Source organism: Bacillus rossius, chromosome 1 (genome assembly GCF_032445375.1).
Source record: "Bacillus rossius redtenbacheri isolate Brsri chromosome 1, Brsri_v3, whole genome shotgun sequence".
NCBI lineage: Eukaryota > Metazoa > Arthropoda > Insecta > Phasmatodea > Bacillidae > Bacillus > Bacillus rossius.
The window spans coordinates 34980155-35005046 of NC_086330.1; the positions used below are offsets into that span (position 1 = coordinate 34980155).

General features: G+C 35.7%; 1 protein-coding gene across 1 annotated transcript in view; it reads right to left on the reverse strand.

The window, feature by feature from the left end:
- The window catches only part of LOC134534303 (putative GTP-binding protein 6), a 35278-nt gene that overhangs the window by 6150 nt on the left and 4236 nt on the right, over positions 1–24892 (reverse strand). The window contains exons 2-7 of the mRNA XM_063372675.1: positions 22932–23412; positions 22105–22247; positions 20673–20801; positions 17402–17622; positions 9294–9502; positions 71–278 (exon numbers count right to left, since the gene is read on the reverse strand). Coding sequence (XP_063228745.1) covers positions 71–278; positions 9294–9502; positions 17402–17622; positions 20673–20801; positions 22105–22247; positions 22932–23204 — 1183 coding nt within the window. The 5' untranslated portion in view covers positions 23205–23412. The remainder of the gene's footprint in view (positions 1–70; positions 279–9293; positions 9503–17401; positions 17623–20672; positions 20802–22104; positions 22248–22931; positions 23413–24892) is intronic.

Sequence of the window (24892 nt, forward strand, 5' to 3'; positions counted from 1 at the left end):
GTAGGTTGGCTCGCTGAACCGCAAAGGAGAGAGACATAGTGTTTGTTTTTTGTGCAGCTGACTAGCTTACCCCGATGGGTGGTGGCAGAGACCTGTAGTGTGTCTGGAGGCTCGTTGCGCAGGGCGTCAGGGGGTGCCAGGTCCGTCTTGTTGCCAACCACCACAAGGTTCTCCACGAGTTCTTTCTGCACCTGCAAGCTCTGCAGGGTCTCCTGGACAGTCTCTGTCTGGGCCACCATGTCCGGATGGCTTAGGTCCTTCACGTGCACTATGACATCCTGGAGACAAACTTAAAAGTGGTTACTTGTTCCAACTGCAGTCAATCCCAGATTACACAACTCCCAAACAAATTAACAATACTTAATTTCTCAAGTTTACACACTTATACCCGATTTTATTGTCTGTAGTGATATTTTCCAAGTTTATTACTCATATTTCCGTTATTTTGGCCTATATTCTAATCCTGTTCAAGGACATGTCTTTCAAACACAATTTTCAATAGTTCTTGTGTGAGGTCTCGAACCAGATTGGCAACTTGCGTTGTTAGAATGCTGTAAAACCATAGTAAAATTTAGTTGCAAAAGTATAAAATCCAAATAAAATGAGCCAAAAAGTAACTGTGTTGAATTTATTTAGGGTTAGGGAGTGGTCATGCATGCACTTATAAATGGACACAGCATAAACCTGCTTTATATCCAGCTGATGGCCTGTGCCATTTTTGGGCGACACCTACAACATTTTGTGAAGATATTTTTTTAACATGGCCTTAAGAATTTGTCTTCCTAGACTGAAAGTTTAGTGACTGAAGCCTTTTAGCATAGACCAATTCAAGTAAATTGCTGATTGCTACCATTTAAATAATAAATTCTTTGTTTATACAGCAAGATGCCAATAAAAACATAGAGTGCACTATGTTTAGGGTTATTTTGTAATCTAGGTGAAGTCTCATATGCACTTAGTGTGTGTTATTTTAACATTGCTACCATAAGGAATTTGTGTTCAATTTAACTATGTGTGATTATTTATTAATGTTATGATATTGTATTAACATTAGTTGGATTTGTACCTGCTGATGCTTTTATACTCTATTGTTTTGAAGTTTCAGTTGTGATAAAATATTACTGTTTAGCTTAATTTTTCCAAACGTGAAAATGTTTAATACAGGTGTTTTATAGTTTAATAAATAATTTTAATAGAAAATATATGCATTTATTTTTCCTCGCAGTAAAACCTATTTTTGACAGAAATGTCATCACTCACAAGTAATTTTTGAACGAAGTTCTAACTCAATTCAAATCAGCATTTACCAAAATAAACTAATTTAGTTAAGTTTAAACATTATTCTGTATTTTTATCCTAACAGGTTAGGAAGAAATTATTTTGTCATAGGAAACATTTTAGCCACTATGTATGCAGACGTTTGCTGAGTGCAAATAAGAAAGTTATGATTATCACTCCAGGAAGAATGTAAACTTTCTATATTGTTAAGAATGCAAGACCACGATACACGCCAGGTTTGGAGCTGGCTGGCGGCCTTGCACGGGTATTTGAGTCACAGGCTGTGTCACGTGCCGTACACTGACGTAAGGCATGCCACGCGTGCCTGGCCGGATTACAAGGGTCGTCGCTACACCTCCCCCCCCCCTCCGTTGCCCATGCATCGTCCTGCCTCTGCACAGTTATCTATCGCTGAGCGGCCTTGGGAATTCCGCGGGCCGCCTCATGAATTAGCGCGAATTGGAGCTCTTTTCTGGACTGTTCGGGCATCAAGTCGGCCCCAGATGACGGGACTCATCAGAATCGCTCTCGTCAATTCGAGAAGGGCACCCCTGAGTACTTAACCCTCGACGCCGGCCTTCGCGGGAGTTCCGGGCAGATTCAGAGTGAAGGGAAGTGCGACATTGGTGAAGAGCGTGAGAGACCCCCTCAACAGTGGCGAAGGACTGTGTGTGTGTGGAAAGGGGTGAACCTCTGTTGAGCCTAGCTCCAGTGAGGAGTGCGAACTGTGTAACTTAACAGACATTGAGTGACTTCAGAATGCACATTTATTTAGGTGCCAGTGACTTGTGATCCGACATTTTTAATTAAAATTATTTATTATTAATGTAAATAATAGTAATCAATAAAACTTAATTGAGCTATCCCTTAAGAACCCAGTTCTCCTCACATTATAAATCGTTCCAATATTATTGGTGAGTGTGCTGCTTATTTATTAAGAGTAAGAAGTTTCACTAATGAGCTCTTATTACTATTTTAAATATTAAATAATTCATTTGCAAGACTCAAGTTCAGAGCCCTAAATGGTTTTGAGAATTTGTGTGTGAATTAACCACTTTCAGTTTACATGCAGCACTAACTTAGGACTCAACCACCATAACCTAAATCACTATGTTGGCATTATTACAAATATGGCTTCAAATAACATAAGGTTACAAACTTAAGTAAAATGCAGCGGGATTAACATTACTTAGCATTTTAATGTAACAGATTTATAACACTGATAATCCTCACCTGTAGTACAATTAATCTAACCTAAATCCACTGACATTTTCAGTAGCAACTTCAACATCATTGCTCTACGCTTGTTACGTTAGTAAGATATGGCTTGTGTTGCACAAAACTTACACTTAGAATCCATCACAATGCAATGCAATGCCATGCCATGCTTAAATTGATCACACCATACCTTCAGATCTCATCTTTCTACACTACTCGTTTTACTGTGTTCAAGCGTTATTATAGTCTATGGCCATGGCTTCCAAAATAATCACACATAGGCCTTATGCAAATGACTATGTGAGCATTTTTCTGGTTAGTATTATTATAGTGTTTTGTTACCAATAAACATTTTTGTTACATTTGTTTGCTGCTGTATTATATAAATGATTTTATTGATTTTCCATCATCTCTAAAAAATACGTGACTGCAACTGTCTTCCTCTGTTGAAATACGTAGCCAGAAATCTAAATTCATAGCGTGTAATGATGGATCGAATCTCAATTTTCTCGAATCCGAATGTCAAAGACTGCCTTTAATCCACCTCTCCATCCCAAATCTAGGTTTCAAGAGTCAAAAATGAAATAACGTACAAGAAATGAAAACTGTTATCTGATATAAAAGCTTAATCATAGCACTTATTGGTTGGTGAGGTTTTCAACTACATTATAAATTGGTCACTCCTAACGATTTTACAGTATTTTAAATGCAGCTAACTTATACTGACAACCCATTTCACAATATCATGTCAATAATGCCTTCTTACACAATGATTGGAAAGGGAATTAAGAAAAAATCTTTTCAGGGGCCTCCTCCCAAAAAAAAGAAACACGGCTTTTTATCCAGAATTACCTATTGTTTGTATTTCAATAAAACCGTTTTGGGTTTCAGAAACTATCTCAAAAAATATATACATAATATCATCTCTATAACTTTCATAAATTCAACCAAAAAATTAAAATGACTTCCTGTTGAATCATAAAGACACATGGTAGATACTAAATTAAGTAGTACATCAATCTTTTATCATTTGGCATAAACAGGGCAGAACCTAAACAATGTGTACATTTCTAGATGTAATAACTTAAGTAAATGAAAACATGAGCATGGAGCTAAATGTATGTTAAACATATTTTAACATGTCTTCACATACCATTACCAATTAAGTGTAAACAAACCAGAAGATAGGTTAATACTAGGGGTGTGCGGGAATGGTTTTTGTACTGCGGGAAATTTTCGGGAAAAATAAATTTTTCCCGCGGGAAACGGGACGGGATCGGGAAATTTATTATAAAAATAATAATAAAAGAGAAATTTTTTGACTGATATTGAACCCCAGTATCAAAGGAATCATTTCAAATTAAACTTAAATACTTTAAATTCTTCTTTGTAAATCTAAATGCTATAATTAATATTATTATATCTTAAAAAAGTTTTCACTTCAAAGTTCTTTTCTGTTTTGGTGAAGAAAAATCAGTTCTTCGACGTGGTCGGTAGTAAGTTTCTCCCTATGTGCTGTAACAATATTTCCGGCACATGAAAATACTCTCTCACTAGAGGCTTCGGTAGCTGGAATGCCCAGGTACTGTCTAGCCAAAGCAGCTAGTTTTGGAAACACTAGCTGACCTGTTTCTTTCCACCAGGTGAGTGCACAACTTGATCGTGAAATAGTTGGGCATCTTAAATACCCCTCTACTTCCTGGTTGACAGCAGGGTGTTGTGATAAAGCCAAATTGTCAAATTCTGCCCAAAAGGATGAACTGGATGGCTGAGATTCCGAAGCATGCTCTGGGGAGAAAAGAATATAGAATAGATAAATCACTAAATTTCTACATTTTGCGTTGTGTGCAACTGAAATTAAGTTTTGTGTTGAACATATTTCCAAAATTATTGGATTGATAAGAATAACATTTTTAACTAAGAACATGATCCACATTTTAAAACTGGAGGGTGGGTAGCTTTAAAAAGCATGCAAATAAAAACCCACAACTCACCCATTTTGTGTGTATCGTCATTGTCGGGAATTTTTGATTTCAAGTGCTCCATTGCAAGACGCTTTTCTTCTTGTGGTACAATAACACTTTTAAACCGTGGATCCAGCAACATAGCAGAATAGTATGGTTCTTTCCGATCATACAGAGGAAATCTAGTTTTAATAGACTGTAAGAGCAATTTTGCAAATGAAAAAACACTTGAATGTGGCATTTTAGTGTTTGTAGAAATATATCGTTCAAGTGATGATTTCAGCAAAAACAGAACTGGTATGACCATTGATATTGTTGGCGTTTTATCACCACATAACTCAGTAGTAGCCTGGTGCATGGGCTGAAGAATTTCAACATATCCCTCAACTAATTTCCACTCCGAAACAGTTAAATTGTCAATTTTGTTTTGGGCACAGATATGCTGTGACACAGAATCTTTACATGCTAGCAATCGTTCAAGCATCAGGAATTCGGAATTCCATCGAGTTTCACAGTCTTGAATTAGTTGGACAGGAGGTTGACCTAAAGATTCCTGTATTACATGCAACTCTCCAGTAGATTTAGCACTGTGCTTATAATGTCCAACAATTGAACGAACTTTTTTAAGCATTGAAGCCATACTATTTGCATTGTGTTTTGCATCACTAAGTGCAAGTTGTAAGGTGTGTGCAAAACAGTGCAACTTTTCAAAATTGATGGAATTACACAATGAAATTCCCAGCAAAATATTTCTGCCATTGTCTGTGACTGCATACAATGGGATGTGTAAATGGCTTAATTTCCACTCTTCTAACACATTACTAATCTTGTCAGCAATTGCCACTCCAGTGTGGCCACCAGGAAAGTGATATCCCCCCAAACAATATATTTTCATATTATATGAATAGTCAATAAAATGGCAAGTGGTTGACATATAAGCAGAATTGCTGCCTGATGTCCACAAATCAAAAGTAAAAGCCATTGATTTAACAGAGTCACTTTTGGAGAGTGCCTGAGCTATTTCCTCACTTATTTTACATTTAGCGTCCACATAAATTTTTGGAATTACTGTTCGCGAGAAAGTAACTCTTGAAGGTACTTTGTACAGTGGCTGTGCAACTGCCATAACCTTATGAAATTTATCATTGTCAACTGTACTGTACGGCAAGAAGCTGCTCGCGATCCATTCTCCAATGGCGTGGGTCAACTTCTCAGCACGTGGATGAGAAGATGGCCATTTTAACGTTTCTTGCAAAGTTAGCTGTTTTTTGCTGCAATTTTTTGTGTCTGCTTCACTTGCCCTTTTTCCAGCGGCGACTTCATTTTTTTTAGCATCCTCAAGTTCTTTTTTGATAGAGGGATGTTGATTGAGATGTCTTAGTAATCCAGACGTGCTACCATGCTCGCATCTCAAAAATTTTCCACACGAGACACACTTTGCCAGGGATTTACTGTCTGTCAGACGTTCAAAATACTTCCAAACAGCTTTAGGTTTACACGTAACAGGCTGATCGGTTGCAACCTCCATTATTTGTAGGCTGCTAGTTTATTTGTTTTAATATACAACCGTATCGAAAATGAGGAACAGATACTTTGCACAAGCCTTAAAAACGTAACGTCAGCCGACAAAGCCCGCGAAACTAAACAACTATTTTATTTTTCCCAAAGCAAAATCATAGATGTTTAAATACTCTTGAGCAGTAGTGTAAAACTACGTGATTTCATATTTTTCACAGTGCAAATACAGTTCTCTACATCGCCACTGCTATTAAGTAATGAGAAAGGTTACGCTTCGTTACGAAATGCAAGTCTAGTATTTATTATATCTTTGGCGAAAAGGTTGGATCGCGTATGTGTTTCGTTTTCGTTCATCGTCTATGTACACATAGTGGTTTTAGGTTAAGTGTTCAATTATGACAGCAAAAACGTTATAAAACTATTCACGTATCTTGCAAAATTGTACCCTTGAAGAAATATATTTATGAATGCGTACAATATGTAAATGTACTCCATGCACGTTTATGTTATTCCAATTAGATATGTGTAAACTATTATCATAATTCACTCACACCACAGCTGTCGCTACGATCGGCATACGTTTAAAATATGTTTTGCGCTGAAATAGAACGGGCACTCTTTGAAAATGTACGAATCCATAGCAAATATTGTTATATAAACAGTTTGAATTGATATAAAACATGTTTTACGTGATTAGTAGACATTTGTAAATTTTAAAACAATTTCCCGAAATATTCGGGAAAAAGAAAATTCCCGCCCGGCATTTCGGGAAGCCTATTTTCCCGACTTTTTTCCCGAAGTGTCGGGATCCTGCACACCCCTAGTTAATACCATACTATTATTTTTCATATTTGTTCAGACGTTTACTGGGATACTTAAGTTTTTCTCCAGCTGAAAAATGAAATCTTTGTCACATTAAGTACGGTAATAAAAGAAAGTTACGTAAAGCCAGGTATAGATATAAAAAGCACAGCAGCATTTTCCTATAAACAAAGCAATCTTTTTTTTATTAAATAACCAAAGATATGTGGATACCAGATGTATAACTTTGCATCATACACTCAGCACAAAAAGCAACTTAATACATTTGCGGCGTTCATACATAAAAATTGATGGGCACTGTAGTGGGAAAAAATACGTTTTGAGATACATCAAAATAGTTTGTTACTGAAATTTGTTTCCTGTGTTAAAGATCTATGACCTGTGTCATGTTTTCAGAAATGGCGTCAATCAACTTGCAGAAACAGCTGTACTAAACTTTGTGTTGCCACAAAAATGTTGATAAATTTGGGATAAACTTTAAAAACAGTAAAACTTAATTGTTCTCAGCAAATTTAGTGCATTGCTATATTATGGGGGCTCTAAATATTGCAAGCTATACATTTACATTCATTTCATTAACTAAGTTTTCCAGGTCGGTAGATTATATGTATTGTAATTTAATTTACTTAATACATATATATTAAAAGAAGAAAATTTTGGGTAACAGTATTAGAACAAGGACAAAGATAAACATAAATATTATAGAGGTCTGCGAGTACTCGAAAATCGAGCTCGAGCCGAGTATTTACTTCAAGCTCGAGCTCGGTTTGAAAAAATTGTTAGACTCGATAATTTCGAGCATCCAACAACAGCAGGTTATTTGGCCGGAAAGCATTGTGACGGTGTTTTACTATTTACGGAAGAAAATATACCTAGTAAAACTCACGACGGTCCCACATGGTAAGTTTTTCTGTATAAAGCGTTTAAATTGTCCGGTGTCTCTTCAATTACACCATTAAATGTGTGATATAAAGTACCGTTTACCATTTTTCCCAAAGTTCCCGTCTCAAATAGTAATGGCGCATGTAAATGTGAATAAAAGACAAATGAACAACTTACAAAGAAATATAGATGATTTACCATACTTACAGTACAAGCCCAATAGTTATCTTAAGATAATTACCATAAAAAGAACTAAAGATTCTTTGTAGATACCATAATTACTACAGAAGCATAATAGCTACCACATTTGCACTATAGTTACTGTAACAACAGAGATGTATTTTTTACTGTGGTGGTAATGTATTTATTTATGATGTATTAAAATTAAAGAATATCTAAAAAAAAGAAAAATGTTAAATTTTGATATGTACGGTTGGCCATGTTGCTAAGAAAAAATGTGAGTTGACAGAATGCAGTACTACTATGAAAAGTGAAAAGGGTACTCGTTAATTTTTAGGTTATGGCACTCTTTCGTTTTTCAGTAATATCGGCCAAAAATTAACAAGTGTATCGGAAATCGGCAGAAATGCAGATTCAACTAAATATCGGCAAAATCGGCTTCTGCCGATTCGTATCGGTACAGCTCTACATTTGATGGCATGAGTAAACATATTTCAGCCTTCAAGATACTGAAAAAGACTAATTTCCTTGTAGGTCTATTGTGCATATGTTTTTCTTTTTGCAAATGATGAACCAATGTAAACAGGTAAGATTCAGTGGCAAAAATGTTTCTTTAATTTAAATCTAGCAGTGCAAAATGTAAATGCACACTGTAAATAGTTACCAAAATTAATAAGCCCACTTCATTTTAACACTATTCAAACATTATACTAATTTTAAGATAAAAATAACTTCCAAAAAGTGCAACTGTACCATAAAAGCTCGAGAACTTTCAAGTAGGCTTGCTCGAGCTCGGCTCGAAGTAAAATTCTTAGGCTCGCAGACCTCTATTAGCTAGGCATTACCTCGTAATACCTGCCACTCCGGTAGCAAGCGAGAGACTTGTCTCCTCAGCAGGAAATACCATCTCCCATCGAAGAGAAAACTTGCTCCCAGAGCATGCAGAACAACTAATTTTTTTGCATGACCGACTTACCAAACAGGCCTAAAGTGTTTGTGTCTTTGTAGCCAAATATAAGAACAACCATAGACCATACAATATAATAAATATGTAGGCCTATCTATTTAGTAGGCTAACAATAATAATGGTTTCTTTTTTTATTTCCATATTTTTCTCAAAAGTTCTCACATTTTATTACTCCATCACAGTAAATTTATGTGCAATAAACTTAAAAAAAAAAAAAACTCGAACTCGACTCGATACTCGCGAGTATTTTAGCAAACTCGCTCGAGCTCGACTCGAAGTGAAATCCTTGCTCGCAGACACCTAATAAATAAGCCTAGTAAACTTAAAGAGTTTCCAGTGATAAATTTTCATTTCATATATTTACTTCAATATTTTTCTTTGATCTTTCGAATACTGTAGATTCGAGGATTCGACCAGCCCATCCCTTGCAGATTTAAGTGGCCGGCAACGACTTGCAAACTTACCGCGAGCAGTGCATCTTCCAGCGTGACGTGGAAGGCGTGGATCAGGCCGGCAGGCATGTCGGAGATGAAGCCGATGGTGTCGACGTACAGCACCTTCAGCCCGGACGGCAGCACCCCCTCGTGCAGCGTCACGTCCAGGGTTGCAAACAGCTGGTCCTTCGGTTGAAGACCCTCCTCCCCCGTCAGGGCTCGTATCAGGCTGGTTTTGCCTGCGTTCGTCACAAGTGCTCACTTCCCCACAAAGAATCTGAACACTTTTAAATTCATGCTTAGTGTTGTCTTTCAGTCAGCATACATAAGAAGAGTGCATGTAACTCAGTAGAAATGAAACTTCTTTGGCAATTAAAACCTTGACTCGTAAGTATATTGTAAGGGGTAAAATGGCAGAGAGAGAGAGAGAAATAAAGAAAGAAGACAATTTTTTAAACTTATAGTATTAATAGGATTTAAGGAAAAGTATTTAAATTTAAAGCATCAAAATGAAAACATTATGTAGACATAACGTCAGTTCAGTTTTTAAATTTATTTCCTTGATATTTACCCTAATGTTGATATTATAACTTTATTTTAACTGGTAACTAACTAAAATATGAAACATACGTAAGCAACCACTCACACGTTGTTTAAAATATTTTAAACATAGCTAACCTAACCAAATCATTGAACTGTTAATTATTGGTAAACTACTTAAAACATTGAAATGCCATTTTACACAATGATTAGAAACAAGTACCTATTTTCTGTCTTTCTGGTTCAAACGTTTCAAAGAAAACGTTGCATTAAAATTGAGCCCTTTAAATTTTACTCTCATCACGTCCAAAGAAGTTTCACTTCAAAATTGTCTGTCTTAATGTGTTGTTAGTAGCTTTGAATATATATACTGTATAGAAGTCGCGAGTGGATAGGATTTACTCTACGTTTTTCAGGAGCGTATGATGAGCAGCTTGGGAACTTCACCGCTGCAGTGCGCTGCCGTAACGCCCTGTATCGTCTTAGTTGTTATTTACACGTTAGAGCGCAGCGCTGTCGCCTGCTGTCATTTCCCGCACCCCTCATCCATCATTCACTGCAGCTCAACGTCGTTCAACGGGAGGGGGAAGGGGTGTTTGAAGAGTTCGACACTTGTCCGCTAGGGACCACCACAAGTCGATGCCCTAGAGATGGTGGCGATTGCGGCGGTGAATTAACAAACTACCTCAAAACCGTATTAGAAATTTTAACCTGGGCTGGCGACTTCTATACAGTATATATATTCAAAGTTAGTAGGGACAGGAGTTAGACAAACTATGTTAAAGTTTAATTTTGTGCATATGGCGGGGATGACTGCCGTAAGACTATTCCAAAATGTTAATTAAAACTGGAAAGTACTGAACTGTTGGTTCAGTGGTTAGAGTGCCTGTCTGGTGAGCCAAAGATTCTGGGTTTGGTACCCGGTGGGTTAACATTTTGCCTGTGAAATTTTTTTTCTGGGACCAGGGCTGAGAGTAGCGTTATCACTTAAAGGCATGAAAACCCTATATGAACCGCACGTTCCAACGTGCCGTTACCTCGTTCATTATGCTCAGGTGAGTATCAGAAACTTATAGTGACTGCACATAGCAAAATAAAAAAATTTGAAATAAAAGCAGACAAACCTACTGGATGTTATAAGACTAAATGTAGCCACTAAATTTGTTAAAAAAAAGTACATAAGCAGCATGTATGTAAATTTAAACAAAAAATTACCATTAGTTTCTTCATTCATTCCTAACACCACGTGTAAGTTTCCCGTGTGTACAACATGCTTGCTGGGTCAGCTATAAGGGTGTTCCTACTGCCGGGAGCAAAGTCGCAAGTAAATAAGTGGTTCGTAATTCTAACCCTAATGAAAGTTTTAGTTGACATTTAGGTGTTAATCACACTCTCATTCAGAGATGCTTCAGAGGGAACCTCCACAATTCTATTGCACTCTTAATCAAACCTGGGTACAGATTCTTTGCTCATAAATTATGGATCACTAACTATAAAAGGTACTGATGTCATAGCAAGCACTGCATTAAGACCTAGTGATGTCAAGAAAACTGGCTACCTACGTAAACATGGAAATTCTTATCATAGAACCGATTCTTTATTGATACTGCTTCAATTTACAATTTCACACACACAATACTATTACAAATCCACCTTTCATAATACTAGGACCGGTATTGATTGAAATATTTAAAACTGAAGTGTTTCTTTATAAATTAAGTACCGTGTTTTCTCGCATAATCATCGCACATTTTATTCTAAAATCAAGTTTGCAAAGTTTGGGTGTGACGATTATGCGGAAAAAAAAAATTTCTTTGTTAGGTAAAGTTATTCATAAAAACAAAACCTGTTCATGGGAAGTACGTTTATTTTTAAAACAAGACCACGCCAAAAAATTTATATTAATAATTCATTAAACAAAAACCTTTCTTCAACTTTAAATAGAAAACCAAATCTGTGACCCAAACGCAAGCGACTTAAATCTGTGACGTGAACTAACGCGTAACTACAGTCGTAGTAAACACTTCGGCACTTGACAGAGAGCGCGCGTTACATGAATCGGTGAGATATCGATATTCGAATATGTACGCGCGCTCTATACGGGAAGCAACATAACCAAACACGAATAATGCGTTGGCTACAGTTTTATAAGCGGTACACCGTGGCAATGCATATGGTCAGATTAAGGAAATAAAGTTTAAAAACTTTTTAAAAGAAAATTTACACGTCAGAAAACTATGTATTTCCTTTAAATAAATAAGTAAGGGGTAATGTCCGAATAAATATTATATTTCTACTTTAAAATACATTGTTTTATACGGAAAAGATACCTACACCTGTACACCGCGGCGACGCAGACGATCAAATAAAGGAAATAAAGTTTAAAATCATCTTTAAAAGTAAATTTACACGTCAGACAACTTCGTATTTCCGTTAATTAAATAAGTAAGTGGTAATGTCTGAATAAATATTAGATTTCTACTTTAAAATACATCGTTTTATACAGAAAAGATACAGACACAAAGTGCTCGGCATCTAATAGTGGGACCAAAAACAACATGCGACATTTACGCGGGAAAATGTTTTATCCCAATTTTGACGGCCTAAAATATAGGTGCAACGATTATGCGAGTGCAACGATTATGCGATAAAAGAGGGTAATAAATAAATGGTGCAAGGTGAACTAATTAGCAGACTTCTTTAACTAATAGTTGGTAGGAATAAGTCATTTGTTTGAAAACATGGTGTAAAGTCCTACAGTACACCCACCGTAATGGGAGGTAGGTGATAACACTTAAACACTGTGGCAATTATGTTACACAGCAACTGTTGACACAATCTAGTTAGAAATCTAGATGCTGCAGATAGTTATGATTAGAGCCCATGAAAAATGGTAAATAAAACTGCCTGATTTCGGTAAATAAATTATAGGATTTCGGTGCTATATTTCGGTAAAAAAAAAAGTATTTCGGTAAATAATTTTTTTTTTTGTTAAATGAGTGCATTTGTTCTACTAACTACAGGAAAGCACCAGTACAACGAACTTCAGTTAAACGAACACTTCACTTAACCGAACTCATTGTTTGGTCCCGCCAAAAACGTATATAATAACCTTGAATTTTATTTCATCTTAACGAATTTTACGACGGTCCGTTTCTTCGTGAAACAAAAACATTCACTTGAACGAACAACCTTGAGGCACATTATGAAAAAAATTACCATCCAAAAACTTGTTCTTTATTTTTAATTTTCTTATTCAAACGTAACAGCGTGTACGTAAACAAAAACAATAACGGAACTAGTATGTGTGCGCACTAGTGATGGGTCGTTCGTTAACGATTCGTTCAAAAAGAACGAATCTTTTAGAGAACGAAATCTTGCGATTCGTTCGCGATGTAAAGAACCGGCTCTTTGAGAGCCGGTACCTTGAAAGATTCGGAAGAACGAAAACGCGGAGAGAACGAGAGAACGAGAGAACGAGATAAGAGAACCGGCCATGCGCCCGGTCTGATTCGTTCGTAAAATGATTCATGACGTCAGGAGTCTGAAGAATTAGTAATCACAGCGTGCGCATGTTCACAAGAGCAAACGATAACTGATCAAATAAAATAGGGTAACATGAAAAGTATCTATACCTGAAAATGTCAACTGTTAAGTAGTGGTTTAAAATTGCTTTTTCACATTCACATAAACAAATTTGGAAATAAAAAACTAAAAAAACAAAAAAAAAAACCGTATGAATTAAAAAATAACAGGGAAAGTAACTATAAATGTTCACACTTACCATTTTTGGGTTAATTAATGTACTTCATTTGTTTCTCTTCATACTGAATTGCAGTAGTATTAAATTTTTGTCTTTTTTCTCTAAATGTGTTGGTCTACATGTAAACACTTTACTGTCACTAGAGTGTAAATAGCCTATATATTAATATTTGTAATTTAAAAAGTAATAAAATATAAATAATCTTGTTTCATATACGCAACTGTGATTCACTGGCTACGGAAAGCAATGTTCAAATACAAAAACACGTACGTAATACTCTAAAGGATGAACGAGTTACGACACCCGATAAAAGAGCCAGATCCCATACACAGAAAAGAACGAATTGACCGAGATGAACGAATCGTTCTGAACGAATCATCTCACGGTACTGATCCAAAAGAACCGATTCGGTCAAAAGATCCGTTCTGCCCATCACTAGTGCGCACGTACTATCGAAATTAGTAGATTAATTCTCGTGTTTTGAAATAATATTGGAATGGTATTACGTCCGTTGTACGATACAACTAGTAAATATTCTCGGATTTTTCGTTTTTTGGCTACTTACATTACGATAATTTTTGTACGGTACTTTGGCTAACCTGTGTTTTAATTTATTTTTTGAAAGTCATTTTTTTCATCACAGTCCATAGTGTTTTTGTCGTGTCTACAGGCGTGAAATTTTTTACGTTTTTCAATAGCGTTGTGTTCTTCAGTGCCGGTTGTAGAAATGAAGCGTGTGACAGAACAAAAGTGTATATGGGGGAGAAAAAAAAAAACGCAATTCATCAAAACTTTCGACCTAAGACCTAACTATTCAAAAGAATGACGATGCTTGTCGTCTTCAAATGTTTTGGAACACCATGCGTTTTGTAATGTATGCACGTGTGACTTTTCGATTGCACACGTTGGAAGGGATGACTGTAGAGGGCACATTGAATTAAAGAAACATGCGGAATATTTTATAGTCATGACGAGCAATAAATCCATATCGTAGTTTTTTCGCTAGATCTGAAGAAACGAAAGTAACTAACGCAGAGTTATTGTTTACAAGTTCTGTTGTTTGTTTATAAGACAGTTCTTATCCAACCAGGATAAAAGAAGCAAATAAAAAGACAATTGTTCAAAAGTATAACTTTGCATACTTTGAATTGAAGGTTGAAAATTTCCTGTAAAATTATTGACATTTCTTACATATTCAGATGATTGTATTGTTCAAATAGTTTTTTTTTTCCTTTGATTCATTAATTTTCATTGTATTCATATGCATAGGCCTACATTTTTCATTTTTTTTTTTTTGCATATTATTGTCCTTATTTTATCTTGTGTGTGTTATAATTCCTCAGGAAAAATTTATCGTGCATGATTTACATGTACTTTTTCCATATAATTGTCATTAATGATGGGTGTGATTTGAGGTTGGCAGCTCTGCCTACAATGTGTCTCCTGACCATAGACAAAGCATCAGCAGAGAGTATGTGAACAGGTTCTTCAAGCGGCCATAGACTAATGACTGTGATACTGAACCTTAGTACACTTAAGGTGTTTCATGTGTTTATCGGTATACATATTTATAACAATGCTTATGTTTCAGTATAAAGAACTTCAGTATAACAAACTCAACTATTTTTTGGTCCCTTCATGTTCTTTATAGTGAAGCTTTCCTGTATGTATTTAATTTCATTATACACACACAAAGCTGTACATGATACTTGATACAGCAATCACTAGATTCCTGCGTAAGCCTTACAGAATTATAAATGTTATATACGTAGTAGATTATATACACATTACTTAAATATTACATCACAAATAGTGTCTAGAATTTTACAGTCTGTGTTTATGTACTTAAACATTTTGAGTATTAAATTTGCCTATGCTATGTTCCTGCACAAAACTTAATAGAATTAATTTTTTCCTGTCAGAATTGGCCACTTTGGCCAAATAGTTTGGTAAACATGTAAGATAGGGTTCCCTAAAAAATTAGTTAATTACAATGATTATACTTAGTACATGTAAAATTTCAGGCTCAAAGGTTTTTTTTTAATTTACTATAATTTTGTTTTACTACACATTGTCCGGCCTCTTTCCCATCAAATTGTGTTTATTAGGACGTTGAAACCGTAACACATTTCCTTGCCTAACCTTTCATGTATTCATTTAACCATTCCCTCATAGCTGGGTGATCTAGCTTCTCATGGGGAATATTTGCAGAAACAAATGCATGCACTGTAAAGCTTGCAAATTTGACTAATTTCGCTTGCTCGTTTATGGAGAACAATATTATCCTTGAGTGTCACTTGCCTTTTAACTCCACAACCTGATGGTGATATTTGACTTTTCTTCTTCTCTAAATGAAATGCTCGCTGTTTGCAGTGTTTTTCACAAGTATCTTTCCTTTTCCAATCAACTACCGTATTGCAAAATTTACAAGTCATTATCCGCTTTTCTTTATTAAAAACAATGAATCCTTCATGCTCGTATTCTTTAGCTCGTTCAAACACTGATACGACCTTAGGCATTGTGAAGTATCAAGTAAACTTCAAACAAAACAAACCGCAACTACCTATTTGCGTTCACATTTACCTATTTACATGGAACGTAGGATCTTTTCAAACCTCATTTGGTCATTTCACATGACCGGCGTATTGCGACGTTAAAATCCCATAACCTCTGTTATTATTTACAAACAATACAACAACGGAACAGAGATAAGTATCTCTGCAACGGAAACGAATATGGCCAAACGGCTAACTTCATCCACATCCCGCTAGGATCGCTGATAAATGGTTGCCGCTTTCAGGCAGAGTGTTTGGTATTTATTTTGCTTCAACTTATCTATGGCGCATCTCATAATAAAGATGGCTTACGATGTTTTGGTTTACTAAACGAATACATTTTGCGGCAAAAGTATTATTGTGAAACTTAATATTCATATCGCGTTAAAATTCTGATATTTCGTGAAACAACAAGAATATCGCGAATAGTAATGAATTTCGCGGCATCGCCAGTTATTTCGTGAAAATGAAATGCTGTAAAATCAAAATAGGCGTTTGGAAACACATTTGTAAGTGCTTAGAATGAAGTTCCAAAATCGTTAGTAAAATTTCGCAATTTCGTCATTAACAAAATTCGAGTACCTCTAGTTATGATGCTGCATTTATATTTAATACAGTTTAATATCTGCCAAACTGTATTACCATGGAACCAAGATGCTAAGTTTGGCTACACTGGTTGCTGCTTCCTATAGCACCAGTAGTTAATTTGTTTACTTGTTGATAGCCAAGTTACAAATCTACATAAATAAAAATGTAAATTTTTGCTCATTCTAACTCTTAAATCTCCTTAAGTTTTTCACAGATTTCTTTGAAATTTTTAATGTTGCATTCAAATACGTGCGTGTTTTTATATACCTATGTCACACCTGCAACAGGTAAAAAGATAGATAAAAATATGGATAGGTAAAAACATGGATTCTTAATATTTTCATTGCTACAGAATGGCATACGTAGAGGTATATAGATACAGAGATAGAGATAAAAATGGAGCGAGAGATAATTACAGAGAGATATAAAGATGCTTGTCTATATGTGTATCTACTTCAAACAAATTACAAAAAAAATGATTGAGGCATTGCAACGCATGTCGGGCATTAGCTAGTAAATAAACAAATTAATAAATTTTGCTTACATGCCATAGCCCCACAGAGCAAAAATTTGTAACCATTATGAACACTTCTGCAACTCTTTTTAGAATTTTATGAATGTGGAATTTTCGTAGGGTTACCATACTTTTTAAACAGTACACACCTAGCTATGGTTCCAGGAAGGTAACACACCTGCATTTGTGTATCCCACGACTGCCACAACTGGGTGGGAGCTCAGCCTGCGGCGATTCTTGCGCAGCAACTGTCGCTGCTCCGACAACTTTTGGATCTCTTCCTTCACTTTCTTCTCTTGGACGCTGATCAGTTTTCTGCGAGACTCAATAGGCAACTCTCCACTGCCCTGGTTCTGGCCGATACTTACGATCCAATCTGCGTTGGTTCTGAGGGTCAACCTTGAATGACACAGTAACACACATACTGACCTTTAAATTGATACGTGCACAAAACATACAGTTCGCATGAGGCTGAAGTTGCATTTACTAAAGACAATATTTAATGAATGCCTCAAGCACTTAGTACCTACCCTGCTCATGAGAAAGCGTTTATGTTTATCAGTTAAAAAAAAAATTAGAATACGGATCGGTTCAGATTATTTTTAGTTCTGGTTCCTTGAATTGGGTTCTATGATTTTGGTTTCAAAAAATAAACAAAATGTTCAATTCCTGATCAAAATTACCTACATAATTGAAAATGAATTACATAATTTTTGATAGGGGAACTTTAACTTGGTACTAACAGTACCAAGGCACTTAAGTACCTTCAGAATCATTACATGATAAACCTGGAGAGGTTAGGTCAGCCTAGGGCTTTAAAAATGTAGTACCAAGGCACTTAAGTACCTTCAAAATCATTACATGCTAAACCTAGTGAGGTTAGGTCAGTCTAGGGCTTAAAAATGTACACAAGTGACTATTGCGAAAGGATTAGAGTTATATTTTTATTTAGCTTGTTTTCTAAAATATAATTTGTCTACATGTTGACCACAATGATGATGCATTAAATTTAACATTTATTTTCTTGTTCCTTCCATAATTGTGGCAAATCAGGTTTATCACATCAAATATTTCTACCCAATACCATCTCAAAATATTGCCACACTACAGGATGACAACCACAATGTTAGCCTAGGAACATACTTTCAACTATTCCTAATGGCATGCATGTGTTATGAACATAATAAGACTCTTTTAGTACAATTTGAGGTTATCTTATTTTCCCGATTAATAAGAAGACCCAAATAAACACAAAATAATATCATTTTCTATCAAATATCCTTGTCTAATATTTGTCTGGATGCAGCCTCACTGTCGTGCAGTCACAGAACCATATTTTATTTTCCAAACAATGATCTTTAACGTAACATGATTTTTAGCGGTTACTTTCTGTAAATATATGCACATAATGAAATGCACAATTTACAGCATTTTAAAATCAAAACAAATAATGATGGTGTAAAAGCATTCAAAACCAGAATCAAAAACATTAAATTACCTATTCTCAGCATTTGAATACACAAGTAATCAATGCTCTCTCAATACAGAAGAAAAATCACATGGGTGACTGAAAACACACAGTATTTTTGATGTTTAACTTGAAAGGAAACAATTATATGAGGTGCTTGTATTTTTTTTTTATCAAGCATTCGTAACGAGGAAAATCTACCACATGGACTACAATAAATAACAAGGCACACTAGCCATGGACATTAAAAGAAGTGAACACGATAGTTCCAACTGTATTTTTTCCGAAATCACAACTATTTAACCCATGAAAATCACCCTCTTTTTAATTACCTTATTAATAAAAATAAGTTGTACTATAGAGCATCCCACTCTTAGATTGCAGTGTGGAAGTAAATGGGCGCATTCTCTCTCTCTCTAACACACGCCGATTGCCGTTAGCACTGTCCTTGTTTCTTCGTGCGTTGTTGCCAAATATCAAACGAAATTTAAAATTTTAATTTTTGGACCAAGCTTTTTTTCATATTGTACAGAATCAAAATACGCATCAGGCAATGCTTATTTTGAATACTTAACAATATTTTAAGTGTCCGAAAAAATTAAAAAACATAACTTATTCGCTGCGAACTGTTTTGAAGTATTCCGATATGTTTCACATCAAAAAAAGAAAACCTACATGTGTATTTCATTCAGATTTTTTGTATTAGTAAATTAATGCCTTAGGACGCCACCGAACAAATGTTAAGACAAAAACTGTACAGGTTTCACTTAAATAATTTTTTTAATATATTGAAATGCATTTTCTCACAAACTGAAACATCAAAAAGTTGACCCGCGGAAATTTTTTTTTCTATTAAAGATAGATGGGGGACGAAAGCGAGAAAAATGTTCACAATGAATTGAATTAGTTTTTAAAAGCAGCCCCATCTCAATTGCTTCTACAGTTTCCGTGGAAATAGCTGTTAAAGATGTGTCTTATCAGTACAAGAGCGCGCGCTGCCGTCGTAAGAGGAAACAGGGTCGTGTGTTTAGATAAGTGGGGTTCTGTCCTACAAGCAATTTCAAATACATGGCTTCCTTAGTCAACAAAAAATATTATAATCGATTCTTGAACATAATATGTAAAATGTATGAAATAAATACGAAGGAATTCAATAGCGATCATGGTACAAAATTTTGAATTACTTTTCTATCCTTCTCAACACCAAGCATCTTATCAAACATTGTTTTAGACAAAGTTTTGGAAAATAACTGTGATATTATTACAAACAATTTAAACAGATTTGATAAGGTGTCTACTAAGGCAGTTACGTTTTTTTGTCCGGTGAAAATTTTTTTCAAACCCATGCAGTTATGGCTGGTCGTATCAAAAATGTATTTAGAAAACATTTTTCGGCATTAGGTAATCCGAGTTATCATACGTTAAAACGGATTCGATATTATTCATATTATGGGAGTTGTTGCGATTTTTCTGTTTTTCAAAAAATCTTCCCCATTTCGAACCAATTGTTCGGATTTTTCCCATAACTTACTACTCGACCGAGAATTTCCATTACTGTATTTTATTTATCATTTTGGACATGACTTGTCCAAAAATACGGCATTTATCGGGCCCATGAAATATATATATATATATATATATATATGGGATTTTTAGAACAGAAAACAAAACTATAAGAAATTTTCGTCTACAATAGGTAGTTTTTATTTGAAATTTACATAAAAGTGGTATTATTACAATTTTATATGTGTAATAGTATAAAATATTATAAATTACGATATGATTTCTTAAAATGCTTCTTGTTCGATCCAAATTACAAATACACGCATCTCCTGAAATTCGTAATGTGTTAGAGATTTGGCAACAGCGCGCGCCATAAGCCGTGTACTGCAATCTAAGAGTGGGACGGGCTATACTTAAGAAGCATGTTTTGTGTGGTTATAAAATTATTTTCTTAAGCTGGTTTAACTGTATTACATACCTTAAATAATGTATTTCAGCCATTGCTACTTGAAGTTTAGCCTCAGCTGTACATGCATGGTCTCTGAATATTTGTATCACAATCATGTAGCGATCATATATGGTGACACCAAACACTTGTGCCAATTCTCTGAAAATTTTAAGAAAAATACCTCTATACACAATTTAATACGTACATAATTTTCTACACATTTTATGTTATTTGTAACACATTATTTTACACTGAAATGGCCCAAACTTAGTAGTTTTGGGAAATCTCTACGGACAGTGAAACTTCTTGTTGCCTGTAAAACAAAAGCCTGTCAAAGGTATTGGTTGAGTTTGAACCACCAACTATCACCACATGAGCTCAGTGACAACGGACATACTGAAACCAGCCAGGGTATCTACAAATACATAGTGAAACAATTTCAGGATATTTTCATGACCTTTAAATAAAAATTTTGTTATTTTTTTTTAATCACAGAGTAGTTAGTTACATATATGTACATATATAAGAGAAATTCAAAATGAGCAAAAATAATGCAAAATAGATCTACTAACTGCAGGAACATGCCAATTCTTACAATTAGAAGGCTAAAACCTTTTCATAAGTACCTAATTTCCCCAAGATTCAAGCAGCAGTCTCCACTATATATATATTAGGGATGGGCCAATAAAATCCTCATTAGTATTCAAAGGATTCTATATCCGAAGAAAATTTTTCTAAGAAAAAATTCTAAAGGAAAAAGAACCTCTGAATTTTACTTAGTCAAGTTTTTTCTTCATGCATATCCTGTTACCATTCACCAAGATATTGTACTTTCAACATGTAATTATATAAATAAAATTATAATATGTTTTGACTATGGAAACTTAGTTTGTGAAACAACCATTTAAAGGGTAGATTGTTTCAACACCATAGTTTATTTGTGTGTTAATATTTGGCACTATTATTTACTGCAGTGGGAGTCAACCTAGGGCCAGCAGACCACTTCTGTCATACAAAGGCTTGGGCAGGGGCTGCCACACTGACAGCATTTACTATCTGACCACTACATAGGTTAAAATGAAACACGATAAAAGATAATAACAATATTTCAATCTCAAAAAAAAAAACACGTTGGTATTTATTATTTTACATTTAGTATTACACATGCGTAATCTTTGTGTTTGTACTATAGACACAAATTTTACAAATTGGCCAATCACGTTAATTTTTTTGTTAGCCATCACTGTTTTAAAGTTTGCCTCCCTTGACCTACTGAATCATTTTAACAAACCGAAACACTGCAACAGGAATTTCCTGTACAACACAAAATCAAATTGCAAAGATATCCCATCCAAATGAAGGGGAAAAAAACACCTACATGTATTTGCACTTATACTATAACGTTTTCATCCGTAGTCTCAACCAGGATAAAAAAAACAACTGTGAACAGACAATATGCTACCTGTGCTGCAGGCTCGTCAGCATGTCGACGCTGACGAACACGGCCGTGATCCTCTCATCTTTGCTGATCCGGTGGTGCAACGACTCCAAGTTGCCCTTCCCGAACAGCGTCTTCTTCCCCAGGCTCATCAGCGGTACCGTCATCTGCCAGACGAACAGGGATCACGTCACAATTCTCACCACTCGCCGTGGTGAAACTAACAAACAATGCAAAAAATTCTACTTTTAAAAAAATTAACTTTTTCCCTTACGAAACTTAATTTTGATGACATAAACAAAATTTTTGAGGTCTTTATTAAATATTTTGGTGATTGTTTTTAATAACATGTTATAAAAAAAGGGTTCATCTTAATTCTCAAGTAATACGTATGAAGCAGTTGCAAATTGTTGTTGGTGTAATACCGTATTTTTCAATGGGATTAATTAAGATATATGTATTTTAAAAAATTTGTAACACGGCAGTTGTCGTATACAATTTCCCATCCTAAATAGCAGTTTAGAGGAACACAAATTAATATTGAATGTTTTTCTTTTAAATGAGGTACATTAAAAAAAAAAAAAAACAAGCTACAGTACATTCTGGCAGAAAAATAAACTGTCCTGCTGAAAGATGAATTAAATCCAAAATTTTTATATAATATATTTTTTTAATTGCTGATGTTTATTTGTTTTCAGGCCAAAGACACACATGTTATACACCTTACAAAATTTAAAAAAAATATATATATTTTAAAAAATACATAGCCTTGCTTTGTGATTTTGAACCAAAGAAACCACTATAACATTACAGTCGCTGCCAGTAATGGTAATGGCGAAGCAGGCACGCACCTTGCTGACCACCCTCCAGCGCGGCAGCGACGACACCAGGGCCACGGCCTCGGCCAGCTGCAGCTGCGGGGTGGTGTTCCGCCTCTTGAGGCGCCCCCACTTGACGTACGGCTGCAGCACGAGCACCTGCTCGCCCGACCCCCTCGGGTGGAACACCCGCCTCGCGAGCTGCTCGTACTGCTGCTCAGTGTCCTCCCCCGCCGCATCCCCGCTGCAGGCGCGGGCGCCCAGCAGGGGCCGGCACTGCCGCACCCAGCGCCACACCGCTCCCATGCTCAGTCCGCCTCCTCCCCCGCGCCGGACAGGTACGTGTGCTTGTCCTCCGCCGCCAGCCACGCCGCCTGGCAGGCCTGCATCCTCCGGCTGGTGATGTGGTACGACAAGGCCACCGCGACGCAGCTCGAGCACAGGAGGATGCCGTTCTTGCCGTACGGCAGGCTGCTTCGGAGCAGCGACTGGCCTATGTACGTGGCTGAGAACCCTGCGGCACGCAACAAAACCAGCGCCACTTAGAACTTGCAAAAATGGAATTAATAAATCAATTGTGGTTCAACATTATGTCAACATCGAGGTTTTTACAGACGGTGAGTGGTGATAAGATGGAAATGTATCCAGGAATTTAAATTTCCGTGACTTCCAGCAAATTTACAGTTTATTTTCAGACCTTTTTTGTAACTTTCATGACCTGTAGACAACCTGTTGGGTGATCTGGGAACACCCTGAGAAAATCCAGGCTCACTGCAACAGCTGCCACGTTTCTCACTTGTAATACCCACACTACACGACTCACAACTGTTCACAAGAGAGATTACAAAAAAGAAAAATTAAAAGATGAAAATTTAAATCTGCTTTTAATATATGTAAATGATATATGTAGCTGTTCGTTTAAAGTATCCACGATGATAATTTGGCTGCTAATTTTCTCCTCTTTCTTTTGTTCATTCACAGAAAGATAATAATAATAAATCAATACAGTATCTCTGAGGAAATAATTAGAAGCTGGGTTTAAAAAGAAAGACCACTGATGAGTTTCTTGAGCTATAGTATAAAATTTTATGTAACTAGGAAAAATAATTTTATTTAGAAATTTGTGTCAACTATCTTTGGACGTCTCATCTGTCAATAAACGCTGAATATTGGAAATTATTTGAAATGCCATGCAAAAAAATCAAACATTGGATGATCAACCAGAAATGTGGGACAACTGTTAGCCAGTAGAATCAATTTTTACCAATATTAATAATAGAATCTTATCAATATTAATAATGTTTCATTTTTACAAATTTTTCTAAAATAATTCTGAGTTTCTAGATTACATATAAACCATCAATTTTAGACATACGGAGGTAAATAAATAAACAGATCAACGTCTGCTGGTTTCTGCCTGTGCGCATGTGCATTTGTGTGCGTTTATGTGTGTATACCACATTAAAAAAAAGTTTGAATGTTTACTGTGTAAGCATTTTTGACTGTGCTTGAGCCACAACACCTCAAATAAAAGAAAAACAGCATGTGCAATTCAAATACTAAGAGAATGAATGGAGCTGACATACCTAATGTGAATGATGCTAGGCCAGTCAGCAACCCCCGACTAGAGCACTCCAAATACGATCCAAACGCTGGATGTTTTTCAGAATGCTCCCTCTTCAGTCGATTGATATCATTCATACTAATCTGTCCTAGAAATTAGGCATAAAATTGGTAAGTTAATATCACAAATTTAAAATGTCAAAATTATAATGGTGGTAACTATAATATAAGTTCTATAGATCCCAAAATTGAATGGTTATGTCATGCAGTTAAACACAGTAGGTTTACCTGCAACACATGGGGCCCAGATTGAGAGTCTAAACATCACTTGACAACCTTTCCAAGTGTTCATAATTATTATTAAAATGAAGAGAATAACTCTGACCACCACATGTTCAGCCTTCTCACTACACAAGAGTTTCATCTGTCAA